At 44.4% G+C, this 26,935-nt stretch overlaps 1 protein-coding gene across 10 annotated transcripts in view; it reads right to left on the reverse strand.

Annotated features, from left to right (window-relative positions):
• KCNH7 (potassium voltage-gated channel subfamily H member 7) overlaps positions 1-26,935 on the reverse strand; it is a 253,924-nt gene that overhangs the window by 91,041 nt on the left and 135,948 nt on the right. For all 10 annotated transcript variants that reach the window (XM_053408426.1, XM_053408431.1, XM_053408419.1 and 7 more), the window contains exon 3: positions 10,956-11,111. In XM_053408426.1, the coding sequence (XP_053264401.1) occupies positions 10,956-11,111 (156 nt within the window). The remainder of the gene's footprint in view (positions 1-10,955; positions 11,112-26,935) is intronic.

The following is a 26,935-nucleotide window of genomic DNA, read 5'->3' on the forward strand; positions in this document are numbered from 1 at the left end:
TGGGTGGTGGGGTAGTGTGGGGAATGTCAGGGGCTGGACTGAGGAGGACTGGTGGGGACCGCCGCCCCCTTCTCCTGAACTTTCCTGAGAACAGGAGGACAGTATAGATTTAGAACAGTGGTTTGCAGAAGGACATAATTCAGAGGCTGCAGAGGGGAGAAGCTGGGAAATATTGGGAGATGAACAGCAGGAAGAAGAAGCACCAGGGGAGAGACAGCTGACAGACTCAGTGTCTTTGGAAAGCATTCCTGACCCCCCTTCCCAGGACCAGGTGTGCATTGAGGTTAGTAGAACAGCGAGCTCAGAGGCAGAAAGCTCAGATTAGCCAACCCAAGGGTGACGTAGAATAGGAGAGATGTGGAGGGGGGAGACTTTACTTGGGGCAGTGCCATTATTTAGGGAAGACTACATTCCTTCGTCTCTCTCTCTCTGTGAATGTTAATAAATTACATGGTAAGAACTTTTATTGTTTCTCTGCTTCTTGGCTGCTACTGTGGAAGGGATAGGATTCCCCGAAGCCTACCAATATATGTTGGCCTGAGCTCCTTGGGGGAAAGGTGGTAAATAAATAAGTATAACAGACAACACATTTAGAGATGGAGCAGAAGTGGATTTAGGGGAGTGCGACTGGTTTGGTTGCACTGGCCAAGCCTCTGGGGGTGCCACAACTCTGATTTACAATGGAGCGTAAGAACTAGAGGGGTGCCGAATTTTGGTGTTGCACAGGGCACTGCTGAAATTTGAGACTCCCAAGATCTGCGGCTGGATGGAGATCCCAAATTTTGAGGGATTCCCAGCTACAGACAGGCACTTAGAACAACACAGATGTTCACTTATAGAATTACAATATGAGATGTAGGAAGGATTCCTTGGTTACATAATTTATTCATTGCCATGATGTAAAACTGTGCCTTTTCGGATTTATAAGGCCAAGTGCTGCACTAAATAATAAAACAGACAAAGTAAGGTGAGCATCAATAATGTAGCATTTTGCCACATAGGGCTCGCTAACCTTTTGTGCCATTCCCTTCTGTCCAAGTTTCTCTTAGATCTGTTTTACTGAAAGTAAAAAATGAAGAGCTCGGCAAACCTCCTATTGACCCTGGTCTGGTCTGCAGGTCACACTAAGTATGTTCCAGGAGAGAAAGTCTCAGTCGCTCTGCTCCTCCTTGGTCTGCACCACATTAAGCTGAGCCAAGGTTTGGTTAGCATGTCATCCAAACCCAAGCTCATGGTTGAACTCTCTCTATAATAACGTAAGAAAAGCCTGCTGGATCAGGCCAATGGCCCATCTAGTCCACCATCCTGCTCTCACAGTAGCTAACAAGATGGTTGTGCAAAACCTGCAAGCAGGACCTCAGTAATAGATGGGTTGGATCCATTTTATAAAATGATGGGTTGGATCCAATGAAGCTCTTCCACAAACAGAAGGGAGCCGTATGTTCATAGAAGGGGCTTCAAAGAAATGCACACACAAGAAACACATTCCCTTTCCTCCATATGTAGCATACTGTACATGTAGTTGTGTCTGATAGATAGGCTTGGCTGCAGCTCTCTCCCTTCTGCTGAGGTGGTTGCAAGCAGTGCCGGATTTAAGCTAAACAAGCTATAGCTTAGGGCCCCCAAAAAAATTTAAAGGAAGAAAACCTGGATGTACATTTCCAAAATATAAGATAAAAAAGAAATAAAATGGCTTTAGATACATATTAGGTCCATAAATCACCATAAAACATAATTTCAACACAAAAAACAGCAACAATTTGTTGTTGACAAAGGACAGTGGATATATACAGGGCCCCATTACCTTCAGTAGCTTTAGGGCCTCATCAGACCTAAATCTGGCCCTGGTTGTAAGCCTGCATTTGGTATTATGTAAGGTGTGAAGTGGCCTCTTTTGCCTGGACTCTTCAATGTTGGCAATATCTTTCGCTTATTCAGGTCAGAATATCCACAGAGCCTCTCCATAGATAGACAGATGCAGTGCTTTTTTCCTGGGGAGGACGCAGGGGTACGCATATCCCTAAACATTTTGTGAATCTAAGTTTGGCCTCATTGAGGGACAGTATTTCAATATGAGTAGGAAAATGAGAGTACCCCTAAACATTTTTTTAAAGGAAAAAAGTACTGGACAGATGGATAAATAAATACACAGGATGATGCACAATACATAAAAGATAGGACCGTTAGGTCCAGTTGTGGACGACTCTGGGGTTGCGCACTCATCTCACTTTACTGGCCGAGGGAGCCGGCGTTTGTCCGCAGAAAGCTTCTGGGTCATGTGGCCAGCATGACTAAGCCGCTTCTGGCAAACCAGAGCAGCACACGGAAACGTTGTTGACCTTCCCGCCGGAGTGGTACCTATTTATCTACTTGCACTTTGACGTGCTTTCGAACTGCTAGGTTGGCAGGAGCAGGGACTGAGCAAAAGGAGCTCACCCTGTCGCGGGGATTCGAACCGCCGACCTTCTGATCGGCAAGCTCAGTGGTTTAGACTACAGTGCCACCTGTGTTCCAGCACAATGCATACTCTGTTCTTAACTTGAGCCTTTTGGAAATGTGGCAAAAAAGTGAACCCAATGGAAATAAAAAAACCAAATGGTGCAACTCAGTACTTGATTTTAATGGAGATTAATCCCATGTCAGTGTGTATAGGACTGCAGGGAAAGGCACATGTGTTAAGTAAACTGGGATTATTCCTTGTCATTATCCTATGGAGTGATGAAGTAGTTTATATTGAGATTCTTAGAGATTTGCAAATCAATACGGTAATTTTTCTGAAGCACCTTGCCAAGTGCTGACTATGTTTTTCCGCCCAATAACTTTTTGATTCTGCATAAACTTCACAATGCATGGGCCATCCAGCTAAAATTCATTTTTAATTGCTTTTTGAGGCAGGTCCACATATTGGCACAAGACTTGCCATAATTAGGCTGGCACAAGCAAGTAAGCTTTTCTTCTTCCTTCAAAACAACAACATCCTGATCCTGTAAGTACATGAGTCTGTGGACAAATTTACTATTACATTATATGCAAGACCAAATAATTAGTGATTTGCTCTTCATGCTGATTAAGCTATACTTTGATAGAATTTCACTAGCATTCTTCAAAGGCTTTTTGCCCAGTTGTATACCAAAATAGTTGATCTAAAGGAAAATGATCTCGCAATGAGATAACCAATGTGCTTGAGCAAAGCGCTCTTTATCCTGATGGGCAGCCTGACCATTTTAAATGAACTTATGGGTCAGTCCTATTCCTCAGAAGCAAGCATCATTGTTTTCAATGGGAGTCCCCCCCCCCAGGCAAGGGTGTATAGGATTACACAAGTATTAGTATCTCAAATAGATTAGTCACTGGGCAGTAGTTCTGTACCATCAAAGGACACCTTGCTTAATCCAAGGATTTCTGTCCACCGTTTTTCCGTTCTCATATCCTCTGCCACTCCTTCATATGTTTTCTTCTTAATACTCAGCAAAATACCTGTATCCTTGCTATGCATTCTGACTACCTCTCATGTTGACCAGCTGCTGTTTTACTTTGCTTTGTTCCTACCTCTGATATGTGCTCCCTTTCCACTCTGCCTGAGATTCCACTTAAAAACAAAAACAAAAAAACACCACTCCTTATGCAACTCCCTTTTCTTTATCTGGGAGCAAGCTTACACAGCTTGCATTTAAGGGCTCAACATTTCACCCCATCTGATCACAACAATGTGGAAGCACTGATCCCCAAGCCTCACTGGTTTTATAGGGACCAACGGCTTCTCAGAAGGGGATCATACCTGCATTTCCCAAGAAAATTTGGACCATAGGAAGCTACGTGCGGCCACTCCTGCCCAGAAATGGTGTAGCCACTGCTATTCATGGTCTGGTCCAGATTAGATGACTACATTGTGTTAGACATCTTTGAAGACTTGTTGGTTCTTCTGTGTATGGCAGCTAGACTACACAAGACGATCCGAGTCCTTCTGACCAGTTTTGACCTAGGACGCCTTATGTGATTTCAGATCTAGGTATCTCAAGGGCTGCTTGAGACAAGCCTGCTCATTCACACATACCATGTGCAGAATTTCCTTCTTCAGGAGTGCTAACTTGGCCCCACGACTGTGGGTGCTCAGGGCCATGGGTGTCATGCAGCATGCACGGCTCTGGCACTGAAATTTGTGGGTGCCTAGCTCCTTCATGGGGAATTTTTGTGAGTGCTTGGGCACCCAGGGCCCCAGGGAGTTGGCACCTGTTAGATGGCAAGGTTAGTTAGATGGCAAGCTGGGACTGGGCTTTATTGGTCATAGAACTTTGCATTGGGATGCTCTCTCAAGAGCTGTTCATCAGTCCAGGCAGCAGCGGAAAACAGGTTTATTTGCTTTCTCCCTGCTGGTGGTTTGTTCATTTTTACTGCTGTTTTATAGTCTGTTGTTTCGTAATTGGTTTGGTTTTTATCAATCTTTCATTTCATCCCTCCCCCCAAGCCACTTTGCAAATCTCTAATTTAAATTCAGGATATAAATGTTTTGAATAAATACAATAAACCAATGGTGGTATGTCAACACAGGGAGACTTCTCAGTCAATATGCAAAGGGTTTCACTTTTCCTGACTTGTTTCCACTTTGCTGTGCAGCAAGGAAAACTACCTTTGTTTATTCAGAAGGAAATTCTACTCTGCTCAATGGGCCTTTCTCCCAGGTAAGTGAATATAGAATTGCACCTCCAAAAACTATAGCATCGTTCAGATTTTTTAGAAGTCAAAAATGCCACTGAGTTAGCTCAAGCCCCTTCCATAAGCCTATGACAGCTGTTTGGAGCCTGGACTTCATTTTCCTTTAATTTATCTCAAGCCATTAAAAAAAGGCTTCTTAGTTTTAGACATACAGTAGTAACAATAGATTATTGTACATGAGTTACAACATGCACTGTGGTGACTAATGGAGAAGTTTAGAAACTTGGGCAAATGTCAGTTTGTTCCCTGAATTACTCTGACAGCACAATCCCACACACATTTACTCAGAAATAAGGCCCAAATAAAATGAGTTACTTTTGAATAATCCTGCACTGTTAACTATGCAGAGTTATGTCTTATTTACTTGATCTGTATTGCACTGAATTTGTGTACAGTGATACCTTGGTTCTCAAACTTAATCCATTGTGGAAGTCCGTTGGACCAAAGCGTTCCAAAACCAAGGCACGCTTTTCCATAGAAATCAATGCAAGATGGATTAATGAGTTCCAGACTTTTAAAAACAACCCCTAAAACAGAAATTTAACATGAATTTTACTATCTAATGAGACCATTGATCCATAAAATGAAAGCAATAATCAATGTACTGCAGTCACACGATCAATCAGTAGCTGAACTGGGTTCCACAGAGTCACAAAAACAAAACAAAAAGCTGCAAAAACAAAAATACAAAATAAATAGCAAAGACAGACCTCAGAGTGGCACTCAGAATGGAAGTGTGGCACTCGAATTGGAAGCGTAACACTCAAAATGGAGCATGTTCGGCTTCCAAAAAAAGTTCGCAAACCGGAACACTTACTTCCAGGTTTTCAGAGTTTGGATTCCAAGTTGTTTGAGTACCAAGGCATTTGAGAACCAAGGTACCACTGTATTAGGTACGTAAGATGCAAGAAGGATGTTGCATAACATCATGCAAAATGTTATTAAAAGCACATGAATAATGGATTTTGTGTGTGTGTGTGTATAAATTTTAAAATAATGAACTTTGGCTGAAAGGCTTTCTGTTTGTAATATAATGTTTCATCTTCAACTTAAAATGAACATTGCCCAGCTTTAGGCTCCACTGAAGGGGACTTTTAAATTGTGCAACATGCTTTCTGCATTAGAAATTTCTTGGTTCCCTAAGCAGAGGCCATTAGATAACTTATACTGCAGAAACTTGCTTCAGTAAGCAGAATGGGGAAATTGCTGTTTTAACTCCTCTTGCCCCCCCTTCCCATGAAGTTCTATGGCACAAATGTTATCAAACAGAGACACAGCTCGATGTATATATAGCAGGGTTTCAAAATCAATGATTCCACATGATAAGAGTTCCTGAGAAGGATTCAGAACTGTAGCACAGGGAGCAAATGATTATGGCGTATGACACACAGATGTGCTACTCTCTTAAAAACTTTCAGGGCAGGCCTTATACCCCATCACATATTGCTGAACTTTGGCCTTCATATTGTCATGAAAAGGTTGCATTTCCCCCCTCCCCTGCCCATTCTGGTCAAATCCTAAAAGTGTTACACTGGAGTCAATGAGAATTCCAAAGCACATTAGGGAGAATTCAGATGTTCAGTTGGGGGGTTTTGTGCTTACATAACTGTTCTCAATTATACAGAACGATGGCCACAAACATGGACCACTTCGAAGGACGATTAGACGAAATAATGGAGATTAAGGATCTCAGTGGCTAGTAGCCACAATGACTCTCTTCCAACTGTCAGAGGCAATGCTACTGCATGGTAGTAGCTGGGAATCACAGGTCCTAGTTTGAATAGTTCGTCTGGGAGACAGCCTTACAACTTTGCCTTTTTTAGTGAGATGTTTTATTTCCAGACCTCCCACTACACCCTATTGGGCCACCATCCAATTCCTACTTCCTCTACATAGATAATGTTCTCTGTGGAAATAAATCACCTTGAAAGTGTTACTACAGTGGTACCTCAGGTTAAGAACTTAATTCGTTCCGGAGGTCCATTCTTAACCTGAAACTGTTCTTAACCTGAGGTACCATTTTAGGTAATGGGGCCTTCCGCTGCCACCTCGCGATTTCTGTTCTCATCCTGAAGCAAAGTTCTTAACCAGAGGTACTATTTCTGGGTTAGCAGAGTCTGTAACCTGAAGTGTCTGTAACCTGAAGTGTCTGTAACCTGAAGTGTCTGTATCCCGAGGTACCACTGTACTTCCTTGAGCAAGGTTGCCTACTGCCTCTTAAGATGTCACTGTTATCTCAGAGACCAAGCCTGCCTTTCCTCCTCCCCTGACATGCCCAGTCTGTGCTATGGAGCTTCCTCACTCCCTCAGCCTTGAAGGGGCCTCCTTGGCATTGACTGGTCCTGCCTCCTTCCCCTGAGCCTAGGAAAACGGTGCATGAGACTTCCAGTGGGTATTTCTTAGTGGAACGGCCTGGCTCTTTGATCAGGGGCAAGTGTAGGGGGGCTCTGGCCCCTTCCTCCCACTGTCCTCATTGGAGTCATCAGTATTGGCTGCTTAAGGGTTGCTCTGACACTCCTTCTAGATGGCCTTTACAGGGTGCCATAGCACGGCTGCTTTCTTGGGCAACACTTCGACAACATGCAACACCTCTGTTGAAAGCCTTGTTCTGGCTGCTATCCAGCTTCTAGGTTTTACTTCTTGTTGTTTAGTCATTTAGTCGTGCCCGACTCTTTGTGACCCCATGGACCAGAGCACGCCAGGCACTCCTGTCTTCCACTGCCTCACCACAGTTTGGTCAAACTCATGTTGGTAGCTTCGAGAACACTGTCCAACCATCTCGTCCTCTATCTTCCCCTTCTCCTTCTGCCCTCAATCTTCCCCAACATCAGGGTCTTTTCCAGGGAGTCTTCTCTTCTCATGAGGTGGCCAAAGTATTGGAACCTCAACTTCAGGATCTGTCCTTCCAGTGAGCACTCAGGGCTGATTTCCTTCCGAATGGATAGGTGTGATCTTCTTGCAGTCCATGGGACTCTCAAGAGTCGCCTCCAGCACCATAATTCAAAAGCATCAATTCTTCGGCGATCAGCCTTCTTTATGGTCCAGCTCTCACTTCCATACATCACTACTGGGAAAACCATGGCTTTAACTATACGGACCTTTGTCAGCAAGGTGATATCTCTGCTTTTTAAGATGCTGTCTAGATATAAAGCCCTATATTGTTCTGGACCAGGATATCTGAGAAGCCACCCCTCCACCTCCATCCCACTCCATGCCCTTAGGATGAAGCTCTGATAATGGCATTATGTGGCTCAAGCACACAGTGTTAGCACTGCAGCACCAGTTTTCCAGATTCAGAAAGGAAGCAAGCCCCAAATTATGTTTTCTACATTTCTTGAAAACCTTCCTTTTCTCCAAAGCCCTCCCAATTTCATATATTTCATCTCTGCAGTTTTAAATTATGGTTAGCGTTTATGCTTTATGATCAGTTTTATATTTTATGTAACTGTTAAGGCATTCTGTTCCTTAAATGCAGAGCGGTTTATAAATTCAGAATAAATGACAGAAATCTACTATTAAATGCAACGAGTGATGGACATTTTCCTCCTTATTTTATGCAGCCTTTCCAGAGCCTAATAGCCTTAGCTAAACCTAATAGCTTTAGCTAAACTTAATAGCTTAGGAGCAAAGATGAGCAAATAATTCATGAGTAATTTGTTTAACAAATCTAGCCTCTTATTGTGCCATTAGAATATCTGCAAGCAGATTATGGTTCTCATTTTTTTAAAACAAAAACAAAACAACATTCCATTCATATGGTTTTGCCTCCTAATTGGATGAGCAGGCAGACATTCTTCCTGATATAGACATGTGTGTGTATGTTTAAAATTGGATTTCTAGGCACTGATGGCCTTCAGCAATGATACTGCATTTTGTAGATACATCTATCGAAAAGCATTCTTTCATAAAGTAGAAGCAAAGGGGGTGTAAACATTTTTTTAAGCATAGTGCAAATGAGGATTCTTTTCCTTAGTAGTAACTAAGTTCAGATCCACACTATATATTTAAAGCACATGGCTCTGGGAACCAAAGTTTGTTTACAGGGAGCTCTGTGGGGGGAGCTATGTGTTTTGAATATATGGTGAATTTAAACCTACAGAAATTTAAACCTTGGGAAGAATCCTATTCTGTACAATTTTCTTGTTTAGCCACTTTTCATGTGCAGAGTAAGCCCTCTTTCGTACAGTGGTACCTTGGTCTACAAACTTAATTCATTCCAGAAGTCTGTTCTTAAACCAAAACGTTCTTAAACCGAGGCACACTTTTCCTACTGAGGCCTCCCGCTGCCGGTGCCCTTCTACCGTTCGGCTTCCATTCGTCTTCTGAGGCAAAGTTCACTAGCTGGAACACCTACTTCCGGTTTTGTGGAGTTCGTTGTCTGAATAGTTCGTTAACAGGGCTGTTCATAGACTGAGGTACCACTGTACTACATATGATTTCACTTTAAAAGCCTTCCATCTTTGTATACCTCCACTGCATATGTTCACGGCCACATCTGCACAATACATTTAAGGCACTCTTATACCACTTTCACGGTCACAGCATCCCCCACAGAATCCTGGGAACTGTGATTTGTTAAGGGCGCTGAGAGTTTTATTCTTGTTGCTGATGACTGTTGATCTGATTTCATTCTGATGTAAATTATGACCCATCACTCCCTATTGTTTTCTTAATATAGAAAGTGAAAGATGAAGAAAGCAATCTCTGTACTTCCCTGAGTCACAGTTATGGTTACAGTTGTTTTTTTTCTAGTTTTCCTTTCCTTTGATTGATTAGCCCATTGATTTTTACAACCTATTGTTTTGGTTTTTTGCCACTGTGTTCTCAAACATTAATAAACATCAAAATAAAAATAAAATAAATAAAAAATGTCCAGTAGCACCTTATAGACCAACTAGGTTTGTTCTGGTATAAGATTTGTGTGCATGCACACTTCTTCAGAAACAGATATCTGAATAAACTTAGTTGGTCTATAAGGTGCTACTGGACAATTATTTATTTATTTTTATTTTGACTGCGTCAGACCAACACAGCTACCTGCCCAAATTAATAAACATGCTGGGTTTGTTTTTTTTAAAAAAGTGCATGCCTTCTGCACCCATTCCCTTTACTTCCAGGCATTTTCAATAACACATTTTTTGGGAACATGCCTGCAGCAACATGCTATGCAATGTGTTGAAGGCATGTATAAAGCCATGGTTATTACCACTAAAACATTCAAACTAGTTAATCAATCAGTGCTGCCTTTTTATGACTGTGACTGACGTTTTTCACCTGGAGATGCCACAAATGGAAATTTGGACCTTTTTGCATGCAGTGCAGCTGCTCTGCTCCTAAGCTACAATCCCTTCATTTGGACCCAACACACCTTTAATACATGCTTTTTAAAAACTAATATTACTAAATAAATTTGTGTCCTACCCCTCATCCAACATAAAAATACAAAATGAAAACACAGAATGCATAATGAAAACAAAAGCAGAACAAACGAATAACCCCCTTCCCACAGATACATTTCAAAGGCCATAGAATGCTAATCAGCTGAACGCCTGGTGTCTAAAGATATCATTGAAGGCACCTGTTGAGCATCCCTGGGGAGAGCATTCCACAAATGAGGAGCCACTGCAGAAAAGGTCTGTTCTCATGTTGCCATCCTCCAGACCTCTTGTGGAGGAGGCACATGAAGAAGGGTCTCAGAAGATGATCACAGGGTCTGGGTTGGTTCATATGGAAAGAGGCGGTCCTTGGTGTATTGCGGCCATGAGCCATTTAAGGCTATATAGGTCAAAAACAGCACTTTGAATTGTGCCCAGAAACCAATTGGCAGCCAGTGAAGTCAGGCCAGGATCGGTGTAATATGCTCAAACCGCCTCCTCCTGGTAAGCAACCTAGCTGCCAAATTCTGCACCAGCTGGAGCTTCCGTACCGTCTTCAGAGGCAGCCCTACATATAACGTGTTGCAGTAATGTAACCTAGAGGTTACCAGAGCATAGACAACAAAAATTAGGCTATTCCTGTTCAGACATTTGAAACACATTCCCCCGACTCAAACTACAGTGCCCAGAATTCTTTGTGGGGTAGAATGTGCTTCGAATTTGTTTTAAAAGGTATAGTGCATACACAGCCCAAGAATCTTCGTTCCAGGGAATGTGTTAAAGGCCAAAGTTCTACCAAGAGTAGCACATCATTTGTTCCATGCCCTACGACACACCCACCCAAATTCCCAGAGTAAACACACTTACGGTTTGCAACTTTGGCTGAGAGTATCTGGTTCAGTTTCTCTGGAGACTCTACATTCTCCTCATATGTTACATATTCAAAGCTAATAATAAACATCATGGCAACTCCTTCTTGATTTTTCACTGGGATAATGTGGGTGTTGCAAATGAAGGTGGACCCTAGAAAGGAGAGAGAGAGAGAGAGAGAGAGAGAGAGAGAGAGGAACAATTTAAGCAAAGGTTTGTAAGTGAAATCATTCCTCCCCAATGATTTCTATGCCAGTCATTCTAGGAATATGTTAACTGTTTTGAGAAACACAATCATTCGTTTGATTTAAGGACAGGCAAATGTTTTCTGACAATCAATCAACCATATAGTGATTTCGAGAAGCTCCCTTATTTATGTCACTGCCAGTGTGATCCTACATTTGCCAACTCAGAGGCAAGTCCTATTGTGTTTAAAGAGACTTATTTCCAAGCAGTGCTGGATGGTGGCCATTTGGACTGGTAGGGCGTCAGACAGGGAGCTCAAATTGGATGTAGAATGGGAGAAATGACAGGCAGAGCCAACTAATCCTACTTCTGTCCCCATCCTCCTCTGATGAATTTTACAAGGGGCAACATTGAGATTAAGAAGGGAGAAGCAAAGAGGCAATGCCACCTTTTGGGCTGGTTGTGGGGCAGGCAGGCAGGTGGGGATTGGCTCAGGGCAGACTGGGGATGGCAGGCCACTGCTCCATCTGCTCAAACACAGCAGCCTCCACTGTAAATGGGTGAAAGAGTTCAGCTCGCCTTTTTTTTGCTGCTTTTTTGTTCCTCATAAACGCTTCAAACACGTGCACAGCATCATACTGGGAAGGTATTCAGTGTCAACAGCCACCTGCGATTTCCCCTATCAACAGAGAGGCTGAGGCTGAAAAAAGCCCCATTATTCTCTTAAATGTCAGCAGCTTGAAAGTCAAACTTTTGGCTGGGCTACAGGGAGGACACTTGCTTAAAATAGACAACTATTTGTATTTTAGCTGTCTTTGTGGTGGAATTCTGCACATTCTTCCAATTCTGAATCAGAAAAGTTTCAGCAGGTTTTTTGTTTTTGTTTTTTTAAGGGGAGAGTGGGGAGAGTTTTTCGGTTGAAAAAACTTTGCTTTGGCTTCCTGGATAAACCAGGAACACTCTGCTCTGTGTCCATTCAGTATAAAAGACATCATTCAGAGCGTGGAAAAGCCGTTTTCAACGGAGACCAGTGATGGAAGCTGTATTGAGGCAACACTGGGTGTTGAAATTTTGCTTCCCTAACAATTTTGCGCCTGGGGCAACCATCCCTATGGCCCCTCCCACACTATGCCACTGCCCTCGTGGCCACTTCCATCTCTATGATTCTGTGAGAGAGCTTAGAATCATAGAATCATAGAATCATAGAGTTGGAATAGACCACAAGGGCCATCGAGTCCAACCCCCTGCCCAGCAGGAAACACCATCAGAGCACTCCTGACATATGGTTGACACACACCAATGGGTAACTCAACAGTAAACATGAAGTCAAACAACAACAACCCAATTTCATATACTGCAAGCAGAAACAAAACAACTCGCCGAATATGTTAACAAATATATGCCTCTACTGTAACATATGCAGCAGCTCTGTGGACGTCTTCCATGGGGAATACACAGAGGCTGAAGAAGAAAAAGAGACATTCGGAACCATCATCGAGAATGGCGCATAGGCCGAGATGTAGCCTCGAGGCTATGTAACTTGAGCGTCAGAGAAAAGATGCAAGGGCAGTGGGAAGCTTCGGCACAAACAGGGATGCTGCTATTCAGATTATCTTTAGAGCTGAGCAAATAAATAAATAAAAAACTGACTAGCTCTTTTCTGGCTGCTCACAGGGTGGTGGTGAAGCAAAGCTGCCATCCAAAATCAGGGCATTCCAGGAAGGCTGGCCTGGTGGGAATCAGCACGAGAATCTTCTGGCAACCACACTTCCTGGAATGCCTTGCAAGGAAACAATGCCCTGTGTTGAATGACGTTGCTCCCAAGGTGTTCCAGGAAGTGCAGAAAGCTATGGAGAGGTCCCTGCACCTGTCTGAGCAGTGCATGACTCTTTTATGTTTTTTTAAAGAAGCGTTTAAACCACCAGAAAACCCTATATGTTAGTCTTTCTACTAACATATAAGCTTCTAACATATATAAAAATGTAATTAAAAACCTGCTGTCTAGGTAAGCAGGGTTGCACCCTGCTTTTTAACCACTTTCACTTATGCCACGCGAAGTGGGAGAAATGGCCTAAGGGCTTGACATCTGCCACATACAGTGAAGTCACTGGAAACTGCTCTTGCTTGGTACCTTTTCTATGCGGCTCGCCTCTTCTTTTTCAGCGACAGGCATAATCAAGCGTTTGAAGAGGCTGGATGATGTTCCCTCAACTCCAAAACTTTTCTTTATGAGCTGCGTTTTTCATAAAGTCATTTGTCTGCTTCTGTAGCACTGGGTATCAACTCTGGTAGTAATGTGATTGCAGTAATAAGCACCAAGAGGCACTTTGGCTACTAGTTTCATACAGATACATCTGCAAGAGAATTATCTGGCCATAATGACAGGGGGCTGAAACTAATGCAGAAGACCTGGAATATATCAAGTGATCTACAGTCATTGATAGAGTTCCTTCAAACCAGCACCCATCTTGATGGCAGCGAACAGAAATGAGAAATTATTTCCATGGGAGAGCTATTCCAGATATACAGTGTGTGTGTGTGTGTGTGTGTGTGTGCACTCACTTACATACACATGGTAAGTCCAATATATATAAGTGCTTTGGTGTTAATTATGAATGCATCTGCATATGTTAAGTGCGACTCTCAATTATGTATATGTTCAGTGTGCATGCATTAGGTGTTATAGCTTTACCTCCTGCCATGCAATCATCAAGTGTATAGTGATACAAAATGCAATATAGCTAAAATCAGAGAAAACTAGAAGTCTGGCACCACGAGCCAGCAAAAGCCAAGGCAGCTACCCTGTATTAAGTGGTTTGGGTGTGTGCAATTTATGTCTCTGTTTTTGGTCCCACAGGCAGGGGTACCTTTACCTTTACCTTACTACTGAAATGTGGGATGGACCACTTTCTACCAGGGTAATATGGCTCTTTGCCCCCCCCAATGTCTTGTTTTCCCCCTGCCTCCGTAACCCTAACATAGTCAACTGTAACCCCCACCTCCACTCAAGTTAATGTAATTTTTCCTACTGCACACTTTCCTCTAAGCACAGTGTGAACTGTGCCTAAAACCCAACAGGCTCTCCCTTTCAGAATTTGTAGCTGTGGCTTCAATCCATTTAATAAAACAGTTAAGCACTTGCCACAGTTTCCATGGGAACAAACAAGACGACTTTAGTAAACGGAAAATAAGCAATTTAAGCCTGTCCCATCTGGGCTAAAAATAGCGATGCTGCAGGCCGCATGCTGAAATCGAGACTGGTTAAGCAGAGTGTTGTTGGAGGAGAGGCTAGACGGAAGAACTGTTACGTTTCCCCCCAGTTAATTAACCAAAATACATATTGCCCTTTTTAGGTTTCAGAATTATATTTTCTGATTCACAGGGAAAGGCACTGTTATTATCGCATAGTCATTATCAAAGAGAAGAATCCTTTGGTATCTGTTTTGCAGCAAGTCTCCAACTGTGTTGTGATGGGTAGATTTGTGGAAGCTGGCCTCTTGCACCAATGAGAAGGGTGGTTGTGGAGGAGATATGGACTATGCTGAGCCTTTGCCCAGCAGAGGAATAGGGAGCCCTTGGCCTCTGAGATGTAGTTGGATTCCAGCTCCCCATAAGCCTCGGCCAGCATGGCCAATTGTTCAGAGAGGATGGGAGTCGTAGTCCAACAACAGCTGGAAGGCCACAGGTGGTTGTCTCTGCTTGCACATTCAAAGCTCAGCACCCCACAAGCTAGCAAACAGGGCAGCCATAATGGAACACAGAGATACCCCTGGTTCTTTAAATTAGTCGCTGAATCTGGAGATCAGGCAACTACAGCTTCTCCTGCCCTTCCTCTAATAATGGAGTATGTGGAGGGTGGAGCTGGGCTCCCGACACCAGTGTCACTGCTGTTTATCCAAATGAGGCTGGGGTGGGACAGTGGTGAGGTTGGCACCTTGCTGCTGCACCAGCAAGACTGCTGCCACTCAAGTGCTGCTTCCATAAGTACAGCCTCGCCACAGTCTTGGTCCCATTCAGGTAAGCGGCAGTGATGATGTGGGAGTGAGGAAGGTGACTCTGCCCAACCACATAGGATGTTACTGCTCTGGTACCGCCCTCTACCCCCTCCCAGACTTGCTGTGTGGCAGACCTGCAGTCCTGCTCTTTAAAGCAGCAAAAGAGGACATTTGACATTTCGCTATCAACTTTGAAGATTTCAACTCGCAAATTGTGCAGTCTCCGTTTTTGTTTGCTTGAAGGGTTTGTGGTTCGCAGTTTTATCCCCGATCTGTGAGCTTATCTATAATCAAACGTTTTCCTTGCAAAACCTCTTAAGGTGATGTGATGTTGATGCGATAGAAGGAAAGAACATTACCCTCCCATCTTTCTCCCCACTGCAACTGCATGATATCTAGAACGGCAGTGTCTCTTACAAAATGTAAACAAACTGTGAAAAAGGTTCTTTTAAAAAAGGAGACACTATATGTACTCTTCCCCATTTGTTTGCTTGTTTTGTAACACAGGAAAATCTCTAATAAAAACTATTTTTTTAAAAAATATGGGACCTGAAAGGCAATCATGCTTTGAAATTCACATTTCTCTGAATTTTGCGATGCAGTTCTCCAGCCAAGTGATGTGGACAAAAAAATGAATATCCTGGGATAAAGTGTGTATAAAAACACAAATAATATTTAAAAATGCATTATATTAGGAAAGACAGCTTGTAGAGAAATGCAAATCTTAGGCAAAATTCCATACAAACATTTGTATGGATCTTGCTGATGAATTTTCATAAGGTCTTTTTAAATAAAATAAAATAAAATTGCAAAAAACCCCTCTGCCTTAAATAAGTCTCTATCTATAGCTTGACACCCCCTGCATTTTAGTCTTCCTGCACTGTAATTCTGGTTTTTATCTAACGGATTCATCTGAATGTGACCAAAGGAAAAAAGGAGCAGCTCTTTTACAGTGTAAGTTAAACATGAAGCACTGAGGTGCAACCCATGACCAACTTTCAATTTACAAGGCGAATTTCTACACCAGAATAAGCCAGATCCTCAGTCGCTACTGGTCAGTACAGCATACCATCATCTGCTGTATGATACCAAGATTTCAGGCCTATTGCCAAGTCATGGATTAGCCAGGACTGGTCACTTTCAAAAAGTGCTTTAAAATTCAATTGTAAAAGCCGAAGTGTGTGAATTCTCACGCCTGCGGAAATTTTTTACCGATGTATTTATTTAATGGTACTCTGAAATGGCACCCTGAACTCTGAATTATTAATAATCATATCCTGTCGCAACCACTGTTTGTTATTAAGAAGCGGAACTAGAAACAAACAACACAGCGTACTAAGTGTTGTGGTGGGAAGGAGGAGGGAACACAGTCTCCGCCAAATGGGCTTAAAGTATTTGCTAATAGTTTGCTTTACTATTGCTCTAGGAGGCAGGGTGCCAGTTCAACCCCACAGAGAGACACGTTAAGTGGAACAATTGAGGGAAATGTTCTTTAACAGGATGAGTATGTGCAGCCTAAGGAACAAGTGTCAAATATTGAAAATAATGTTACTCAGCAACACTTCTGTGGGACTTTTCACTGTAGCAGCTGAAGACAACAAACAAACAACCACCTGTAAGATGTACTCTTTACACAGAGGATGATGGCCAGGCCACTTAGAACAATCTGGAACGTACATGAATCATGAGGAAAAGCCCCCTTCCCCATTCCTCTCTCTCCAACAGCCTCAGGTCCTGGTCTACAGAACTCCTGAGCTTTGTTTGTGTAAAACCTGGATGGGGTTTTCTCTAGACTCTAGACTCTAGTGAACGTGAACAAATATAACAAATATAACAAATATAACATGGACAGTATTCCCTTAATATTACATACCCTCCATCATATCCTCTATAATGATAATCTTGCTATTTATACCCCACACATCTTACTGGGTTGCCCCAGCCACTCTGGGCAGTTTCTAACATACATAAAATAATAATTAAACATTAAAAGAAACTCAGGGTTGGATAGCTCCATACCCTCCAACATTTCTCCGATGAAAATATGGCCATCCCTTTCCATAATGATAATTTATACCCCACACATCTTCTTGGGTTGACCCAGCACTCTGGGTAGTTTCCAGCATATATAAAAACATAATAAAATATTAAACATTTAAAACATTTAAATAACTTCCCTATACAGGATTGCCTTCAGTCAGATAACTCCATACCCTCCACCATTTCTCCAGTGAAAATAGGGACATCCTAAGGAAAAGTGGGACATTCTGGGATCAAATCATAAACCAGGATGACATCTCTAAATCAGGGATGTCCCTAGAAAATAGGGACACTTGGAGGGTCTGATATTATACCCCACACATGATATTCCATAGAGAAGACCCTTTTCCTGCTGTGTCATGCTGTTATAGCCCCAAACCAACTTAATTCTGCATAACGGATGTATGAAAGAACCTTAGAAGTTTAAATAATAAAAATTAGAATGCACCAAATTTTAAAAGCCCACTGTGCTTCCCCATTAGGCCTAGACATTCCTTCTTGTCTGCCATCTCCTACTGATAAACCTACAATAAAAAACTACAAACAGGATATTATTAATAGTCTAATGCACGAACATTGCAACTCATTTCTACTACACAGGATTATGAAAATCCTTTAGATCATTGTGCTTGGCTTTCCAGTCCTCCCTAGTATTGAACATGGTCCCCAATTTGGTATCATCATCAGATTTCATTATCACACTCTCATTTTTACCATCAAGGCTGTTGATTAATATTGATTGGAGTGGTTCCCAAGACTGAGCTTTGCAAAAACTCCACTAACAACTTTATCGCTCACAACTTTCTTTCTATCTTCCACCGAACTGCTATGTTTTCTTTTCAGGAGAGCTCCCTGTCTACCCATTAAACTTTCTTCATTAAGACACCTCCAACTTTGTAATTTCCCAGTTGGCACCATATCGAATCCATTATTAAAATACCAAGTAATAGGGGTTATTTTCTGAGGGGTGTGTGTGGAGTATTCAATTTGTTTTCAATTCAGTCCAGCTTTACCTCCGAAATCTCAAGAAGTCATGGCTTGTGAAAAACCAGCCAATGAATTCCAGAACTAGGAGTAATGGTTCTGAGCATGTGCAAAAGCAATTATCACTCAGAGACTTTACGATGTCGAATTACAACAAGAAGATGCCTTACTCCCGGAGACGTATAGATGTTTAAAAGCTTGGCCTAATTTTGCAGCTGCCCCTTACTTAACTAACATCACTAACGAAGCTTATAGATGGGCTTTCTCTAGAGCCCGCTTTGAGACAATGCCCTCAGCAGTGCTGTACGGCAAATTCACGCGGGTACCAATGCATGCGCGTCTCTGCCCCTGTATGTCTAATAAGGTAGAATCTGTCACACACATCCTTCTATTTTGCGAATTTTATAGTAAAGAGTGAGTTCAACTTATTTTGCCGCTTTTATCAAAATTTATACCCCTACAACATTATTTGGAATCCTCCCCCGAAATTCTACGAAAATACCTTCTGGAAGATTCCTCAAGCTCAATATCATATGAGGTGGCCAAATTTTGCACTTTAGTAATCAGGAAGCGTAAATCTCCTCTGTTGAATGGCACACTGCGAAGTTCCCTTGTGTAATCCTTTTTTCTCTTTTTTCTTTTTTTCTTTTCTGATGTTGTTGTTGATTTCTTTTTGTTTGATCTTGTGGTGTTTAGTGTCACTGGCTTTTGCCGTAATAAAACTTGGAAACTTGGGTAGCCAGCTTGCCAGGTGGGAAATAAATACTTCACACAGCACAAAGTTAAACGATGGAGCTCACCACCACAATATAAAGTGTTGGCTGCCCAACTGGATGGTTTTAAAGCAGAACAGACAAATCAGTCCAAAGGCTTATCCAGCCCACCGGGATGTTCTCACATTAGCCAACAAGATGAAGGAAAATCAAGGAGGATGAGACTATCAATGACTACACTATGGAAAGTGGCATTGTGCTCCTGCTTGTGAGCTTTTCGTGGACATCTGGCCTTTGGTCTTCTCTCACAGCATCCTTCTGTTCTTCTAACAGTCAGCTTGGTTGTCTGGTGGTGAGGCAGGCTCCCTCCCACCCCTGGTTGAGCCCCTTTGCAATACCAAGGGCGGCTTTTGTGTTGTTGTTTGCCTGAGTGTGTTCCTAAAAATATGCAATCTTAGCTTTTGCTTAACATTTCTTCTGAGCGCTCTCAGATGTTATGCAGGAAACCTGAAGTAGTTCAGCTGTTCTCATTTTAAACCATTTAGCAAATAGGTTCAATGCGTGGATAGCCTTTTAAAAATTGAGATTGTGTTAGGTTCAACTAGGGAAAAGAATGCTAATGTGAACCCGACCACAGCAATATCCATGAATGGGATTCATTCTATTAGAGGAGGGCTGGGGATCTGTTTTTTGGGGGGGGCTGTATTTCCTTGTAAGGAACCTTCTGGGGGTTGCATGCCGGGAGGGGGGGTGAGAGGCAAAAACGGCCAATCATTGGGTGTGACCCTTACTCTTGTACAATGGGCTAGGTAAAGGTAAAGGGACCGCTGACCATTAGGTCCAGTCGTGACCGACTCTGGGGTTGTGGCGCTCATCTCGCTTTATTGGCCGAGGGAGCCGGCGTACAGCTTCTGGGTCATGTGGCCAGCATGACGAAGCCGCTTCTAGCAAACCAGAGCAGCACACGGAAACACCGTTTACCTTCCCACCGAAGCGGTACCTATTATCTACTTGCACTTTGACGTGCTTTCGAACTGCTAGGTTGGCAGGAGCAGGGACCGAGCGATGGGAGCTCACCTTGTTGCAGGGATTTGAACTGCCGACCTTCTGATTGGCAAGTCCTAGGCTCTGTGGTTTAACCCACAGCACCACCTGCGTCCCCTGTACAATGGGCTACATGCCAGCAAAAGCCAGAGGTTTTTAACAATGCATGCAACAATGTCCTTCTAGACAAGCAAGAGGCAAAGACATGTCTCTGCCAGACAAAAGCAGTTGAGCATGACGGACATGAAGCAATAATGGTGAAGGGTGTGGCTTGGACAAGGGGTGTGGGCTAGTGAGAGTGATGAGGGTTGGCTAGAGATGCCTGGATGGCTGCAATTGGTTCTGGGTCTGAGGTTCCCCACTCCTGCGTTAGATCTGAGGAAACCACACACCTACAACCATTTACTTGACATGAGCCAACAGTGTGACGCAGCAGCTAAAAAAGCCAATGCAATTCTGGGCTGCATCAATAGGAGTATAGCATCTAGATCAAGGGAAGTAATATTGCCACTGTATTCTGCTCTGGTCAGACCTCACCTGGAGTACTGTGTCCAGTTCTGGGCACCACAGTTCAAGAAGGACACTGACAAACTGGAACGTGTCCAGAGGAGGGCAACCAAAATGGTCAAAGGCCTGGAAACGATGCCTTATGAGGAACGGCTAAGGGAGCTGGGCATGTTTAGCCTGGAGAAGAGGAGGCTAAGGGGTGATATGATAGCCATGTTCAAAAATATAAAAGGATGCCACATAGAGGAGGGAGAAAGGTTGTTTTCTGCTGCTTCAGAGAAGCGGACACGGAGCAATGGATCCAAACTACAAGAAAGAAGATTCCACCTAAACCTTAGGAAGAACTTCCTGACAGTAAGAGCTGTTTGACAGTGGAATTTGCTGCCAAGGAGTGTGGTGGAGTCTCCTTCTTTGGAGGTCTTTAAGCAGAGGCTTGACAACCATATGTCAGGAGTGCTCTGATGGTGTTTCCTGCTTGGCAGGGGGTTGGACTCGATGGCCCTTGTGGTCTCTTCCAACTCTATGATTCTATGATTCTATGATTTAATTTGTCCAAAGAATTCTGCATGAAATTCTGGTGAAATGAAGCCCAGTGTTTTTGCAATGTTTTCTTAAAATCCTTTAAAAAACCAAAACAACCTACAGTTCCTCAAAATTTTCAAGGCTAATGAGTAGGAATAAGCATACCAATGCACAATCACCTCCATTCAGGAACACGAACATGAAAGAAAGCAATTAGTGCAAAGACTGATTAGGTCTATCTGTAGCTGCTGTTTGTTCTTCCTGATTTTGATAGACAGTTTACCCCTGTAAGGCAATTATCCACGCAACTCTTAAACCAGAGTACAAGAAGTTAAGTAATGAGATTAAATATGGTTTGAAATAAATACACCAGTTTAGCAAATTCGCGGATCAGTTTTCATGCTTTCTAAAATATCTGGAACTTTTAAGCTTTATGCATGAAACACATGTTTAGAATTCATCTCTCAGATCCAGCCGTAACCAAGCATGTTTTTATCCAATGCACTTATTATAGTGGGATAGGCAGGCTAAGCTCTTCTGAGGATCTCAAAGCATGTTATCATAAGCTCCATGTCCCCTATTTACCAGGTACAGACAATGGTGCCTCTGGGGTAAGGAGAATGAGGGAGGAGGCAAACACAACAGGGCTTACTTACCACAGCTTGACATAAGCAATGTTAAACATTAATTTCTAACTAGAGAGATCCCCATAAGACCACGTGTGGTAAGCAAAATAAGCTTTGTATTGTAAGACCATTGTAAGACCATTAAGTCCAGATGGTGATGGTGGGAAGGGATAAGAGTTTATTAAAGTCTCAAGATTACCTAACTTGGGGGCCACAAACATGGTACCCAAGGGTGCCTGCAGAGGCCTTCCTTTGCACCCGAAGGGTCTCCTCCCATGCCACGCCCTCTTGAAATTAGGTTTAAAAGAAGCCCTTTGTTGTAGTCATAGAATCATAGAATCATAGAGTTGGAAGAGACCACAAGGGCCATCGAGTCCAACCCCCTGTCAAGCAGGAAACACCATCAGAGCACTCCTGACATATGTCAATAGTCAATAGAATAGGTTGCAAGGTGTGCTTGATTGTCCTGCCTACAAATGTTTCCCTGCTTTGCAAATGTGTCCATTGGCCTAAAAACGTTGGCAATCACTGGCCTAACTGCACAACTGGCAGTGGTGCCACTGGGGCAGGACTTGAGGCAGAGAGAGTCAAGGGCCCCCACTCAAGAGAATACGAAAGAGACTCCCCAAGCGGACATTAGTAGCTAAAGTGTGTGTGTGTGTGACAGAATCTTAAAATCACCAATTTGCACCACTCAAATGGTGATTCCCGTTATGAAATTTTGTGATAGTAGCTGTTCCATATCTTCATGAAAGCACAGAACTTCACTGTAAACAGTAATGGCACTGGAAAATGGGAAAATAAATTACCGGTATATAAGAAGAGGAGGATGCAGAGAGAAAATTTTGGGGAAATTCTCATGGGTGGGGTACAGTGTTTTTGATGTGCTTATCCAAGTTTTGAGGTGATCAACACAGATATTATCTGCTGTTTTTCCAGAAAAAGAAGTGCCGGAACTCACCACGAATGCCTCCCTTGTTCTCTTATAATGGCAATGGTGCCCACTTCAGAGGGGCCGGAACAGAGTTCTGGTGAGTTCACTGAAAAAAAGCCCTGTGTGTCATTTATACAAATCCTCTGCATTCTGCATGAGGTGCCTGCCCTTCAATCAAGCTGCCCCTCATAATGGGCAGCCAGGGAGGCTGCCGAGTGCTGGAGAAACTTTTACCAGAAACGAAGGTAAAGGTAAAGGGACCCCTGACCATTAGGTCCAGTTGTGACCGACTCTGGGGTTGCGGCGCTCATCTCGCTCTATGGGCCGAGGGAGCCGGCGTTTGTCCGCAGACAGCTTCCGGGTCATGTGGCCAGCATGTCTAAGCTGCTTTTATTGAGAAAGCAGGGTGGGGTGGAACTCCTGAGAAACTGGAGATGGATTTTTGCACAGGTACTCATCATACCCCGATCACTACCCAAATGGATTCAGCCTTAATTCAATCCAGAGCTCCTGGGACCTCTCTGCTGATTATTCACCACACACACCAACAAGGGGATATGTGTTTTTGATGTAGCTCTTATCCATCTTCGTGGGATTGAAATGCCTTCCCTAGCATGGTGACAAGGGGGAATGTCACAAGCGCCCCTATTAAACTGACTGCAGACAGATATCCAAGATCTCTTTAAAGATTCATTGCCAGGGAGCAACTAAAAATAGCTTGCAGGTTGAAATGTATTATATCTGCCTTTATATCCTGGTGGTGCAGTACTTAAAGGGGGAGGAGAGGTGAAGGTGGTGGGGGTGGCAAGAAAAGAAAGAGCGACAAATGTATATTTGATGTGGCTGGATATTTATTAGGGAACTTGGCTTACAATGATTAAATAGGACCTCTTCGCCTTGACATCTCCCCTTCTCCTCCCAAACTCTGCAACAAATGAGCATTCTGCCTATCACCCAAGGTGTGGCTGATATTCATTTGATTTACTCCAGGGCTCCCAGGGTATTTCCCTGGTACATTTGAAAGCAGAGGTAGGAGCCCACTGGGAAAAGAAAATTAACCCCCCTGGAGGATGTGGGGGGGGGGAGAAGCATACTATGTAATCAGTAGTCTGGAAATGATCTGAAGACCTTTGCTTGGTTTTGTTCTCATGGCGTTTCAGACTGCTTGAACATCTTCAATCACCCCTACCATATCTCACTACGACCCCACCTACACTACACATTTAAAGCCATATCATACCACTTTAAATAGTCCGAGGAATCCTGGGAACTGTAGTTTGTTAAGGGTTTCTAGAGTCATTAGGAATAGAGGCGGATTTAGGGCCAGTGGCGTAGCGTGGGTTGTCAGCACCCGGGGCAAGGCAAGTAATTTGCGCCCCCTAACCCGTGGATTTTAGCACTAGAGTGCGAGCTACGCCACTGGGGCTGGGGGCGAGCGAAGGAGCCAAGGACCCCCCCAAAGGCTCAGCAGGAATTTATTAAATTTATTATTTGCGGAGCCCCCGCGGGCTGAGGCAGCCGAAGCCCCCTCCCCTCGGGCGCCTCCCTGCCCCCTCCTCTCCTTGGGCTGTAGGTGGAGCCCACGCTCCGAGGCGCTCCAGATCCAGGCTTGGCGAGCGCCTCTCCTCCTCCCGGCCGGGTCCGGGGGCTTCCAGCCGCGCTCCATCCTCGCCCCCCCCCGCGACTGAGACTTGCGCTGAGAGCCGGAGCCAGTGGCGCCCCCTTCTGCTGGGATACCCTCGCCCGCCCACCGGCTTCGTCTCGGAGGGTTTGGGGGAGGGCAGGGCGCATTGAGGCCCCTCGGAGCTCTCCTCCCTTCCAGTTGGCAGAAGCAGCTGCCGCCTGTGGCTGGGCCGAGGGGATGGCGGCGGCGGTGTCGGGGTGCGGAGGCTGCCCGTGCCCGGCCAGGCGTCGGTGGCGGCGGCGGCGCTGCTGCAGCGGCTGCTCCTCCTGCGAGCAGTGAGTGGAGCGCAGCCGCAGCGGCGGTGGGGGGTGTGCGCGCTAGGGCGCAAGGCTGGCGGCGGCGGCGGGGAGCCTAGCGGAGGAACTTGTCCCTTCCCTCTGGACTCGCGCCCCCCCAGATGTTGCGCCCGGTGCGGCCGGCACCCCTGGCACCCCCCACGCTACGCCACTGTTTAGGGCAGTGCAACTGGTTCTGCTGCACTGGGTGCCAAGCCTAGGGGGCGTTGAAAGGCATCTCAACTATAACATAGTGAAGTGAGCAGAACGGAATACAAGAGGTTGCGCCAAATTGTGGCTTTGCAAAGGGCGCCGCTGAAATTTGAAATACCAAAGTCTGCCCATTGTTAGAAGCACTGGCGGAGGAACAGGAGTGCGGAGGGAGCGGACTGCCCCCGGCACCACTATTCTGGTAGGGTGCCATTGCAGCACACCCCCAGAAACACGCCCCACGCACCCCCCACATGCCAGGCACCACACCCCCACAGGTGGCGTGTCACGCCCCCCAGAACGTGTGCCATGCCCCTGCGGGCGGTATGCCACGCCCTCGTGGGTGGCGTACCACACCCCTGGGATGCGTGCCCCACACTCCCGCAGCTTCGCCACTGGTTAGAAGACCCTTGCTCCCCTTACAGATCTACAATTTCCAGAGTTCCCTGTGAAGAGGGCTTGATTGTTACACCACTCTGTAAATTGTAGCTCTGTGAATTCAATAGACGTCTCCTAATGTCTCTCAGCACCCATAACAAACTAGAGCCAGTGTGGTGTAGTGGTTAAGAGCGGTAGACTTGTAATCTGGTGAACCGGGTTCGCATCTCCACTCCTCCACATGCAGCTGCTGGGTGACCTTGGACTAGTCACACTTCTTTGAAGTCTCTCAGCCCCACTCACCTCACAGAGTGTTTGTTGTGGGGGAGGAAGGGAAATGAGAATGTTAGCCGCTTTGAGACTCCTTTGGGTAATGATAAAGCGGGATATCAAATCCAAACTCCTCTTCTTCTTCTTCTTCTACAGTTCCCAGGATTCTTCGGAGGAAGCCATGACTGCTTAAAGTGATATCATAGTGCTTTAAATGCATAATAGTGCAGATGGAGCCACAATCCACCCAGACACAACGACTGCTTAGCTCAGGATAATAATTTAGCAATAATTTCTAGGGATTATATGTAACACTTTAGAGCAGGGATGGGAAACCTTTATAGGCTATGGGGCATATGCCATTAATCTCCACAGGGCTACCGCCAAGTACATGATTTCTCCCTAAGTGTAACAAAGCTGAAAATGCCAAGACTGGACAGTTTTTCAGTTCTCTGCCATTTCATGAGCTGCAATACATACATTGGCTGGAAATATTCAAAATGGTACAAGAGAAGCAAAGAATCACACAGAAAATGAGAAAAGGAATCAAGAGACGAAAGGAATGTCTGCATATGTGTGATCATTTTCTGCCAGAATTATGTCAATATATTTGTGAAGAGAGAGCAAGAGTGAGAGCTGAGAGAGAAAAGTAGAATTGCAACTTGTCTCAGAAGACAAAACAGGTACGGATAAATGGAATAAATTAATGCATGTCTATGAATGCGCATTTTAAAATGCCAGTTGTTTAGCTCCTAATAGAGGGGACTATATGGTGAAATTGGGATGCGGGTGGCGCTGTGGGTAAAACCTCAGTGCCTAGGACTTGCTGATCGTATGGTCGGTGGTTCGAATCCCCGCGGCGGGGTGAGCTCCTGTCGTTCGGTCCCAGCGCCTGCCAACCTAGCAGTTCGAAAGCACCCCCGGGTGCAAGTAGATAAATAGGGACCACTTTATAGTGGGAAGGTAAATGGCGTTTCCGTGTGCTGCGCTGGCTCGCCAGATGCAGCTTGTCACGCTGGCCATGTGACCCGGAAGTGTCTGCGGACAGCGCTGGCTCCCGGCCTCTAGAGTGAAATGAACGCACAACCCTAGAGTCTGTCAAGACTGGCCCATACGGGCAGGGGTACCTTTACCTTTTTATATGGTGAAATTACCAAAACAAAATTTTGCCCCAAGCTGGTTTCAGTTGACCGCATGGTGATCTTAGGGGAAATGCTTTAAACCTATGCTTACTTTCCTGGGAGTAAGCCCCACTGAACTTTATGGAATGTTTTTTCCGGGGCAGGTGGATAGGATTGTGCTGTAAGCAGCCTTCCCCGACCAACCACCCTCCAAATATTTTGGACTGGAACCCCCACTAAGCCCCAGGCAGCACAGGCAATGGTCAAGAATGCTGTGATTTGTAGACCAAGCATCTGGAGGGCACTAAGGCTGGGAAAGGCTGCTGTAAATGATCTTTTCCACTGTGGCATGAAGTCGATGGATGTTCTTGCTCCAGGAGGGTCAGTTGTCTCCCCCTTTGCTTAACTTGAAGATCAATCCATCATCACTTGAAGATGCCTCACCAAGCCTTTAATGTGTCTGTTGTGCAGATTTTTTTCCTGCCATT

The sequence above is a fragment of the Podarcis raffonei genome, chromosome 1, assembly GCF_027172205.1.
Source record: "Podarcis raffonei isolate rPodRaf1 chromosome 1, rPodRaf1.pri, whole genome shotgun sequence".
NCBI classification, from domain to species: domain Eukaryota; kingdom Metazoa; phylum Chordata; class Lepidosauria; order Squamata; family Lacertidae; genus Podarcis; species Podarcis raffonei.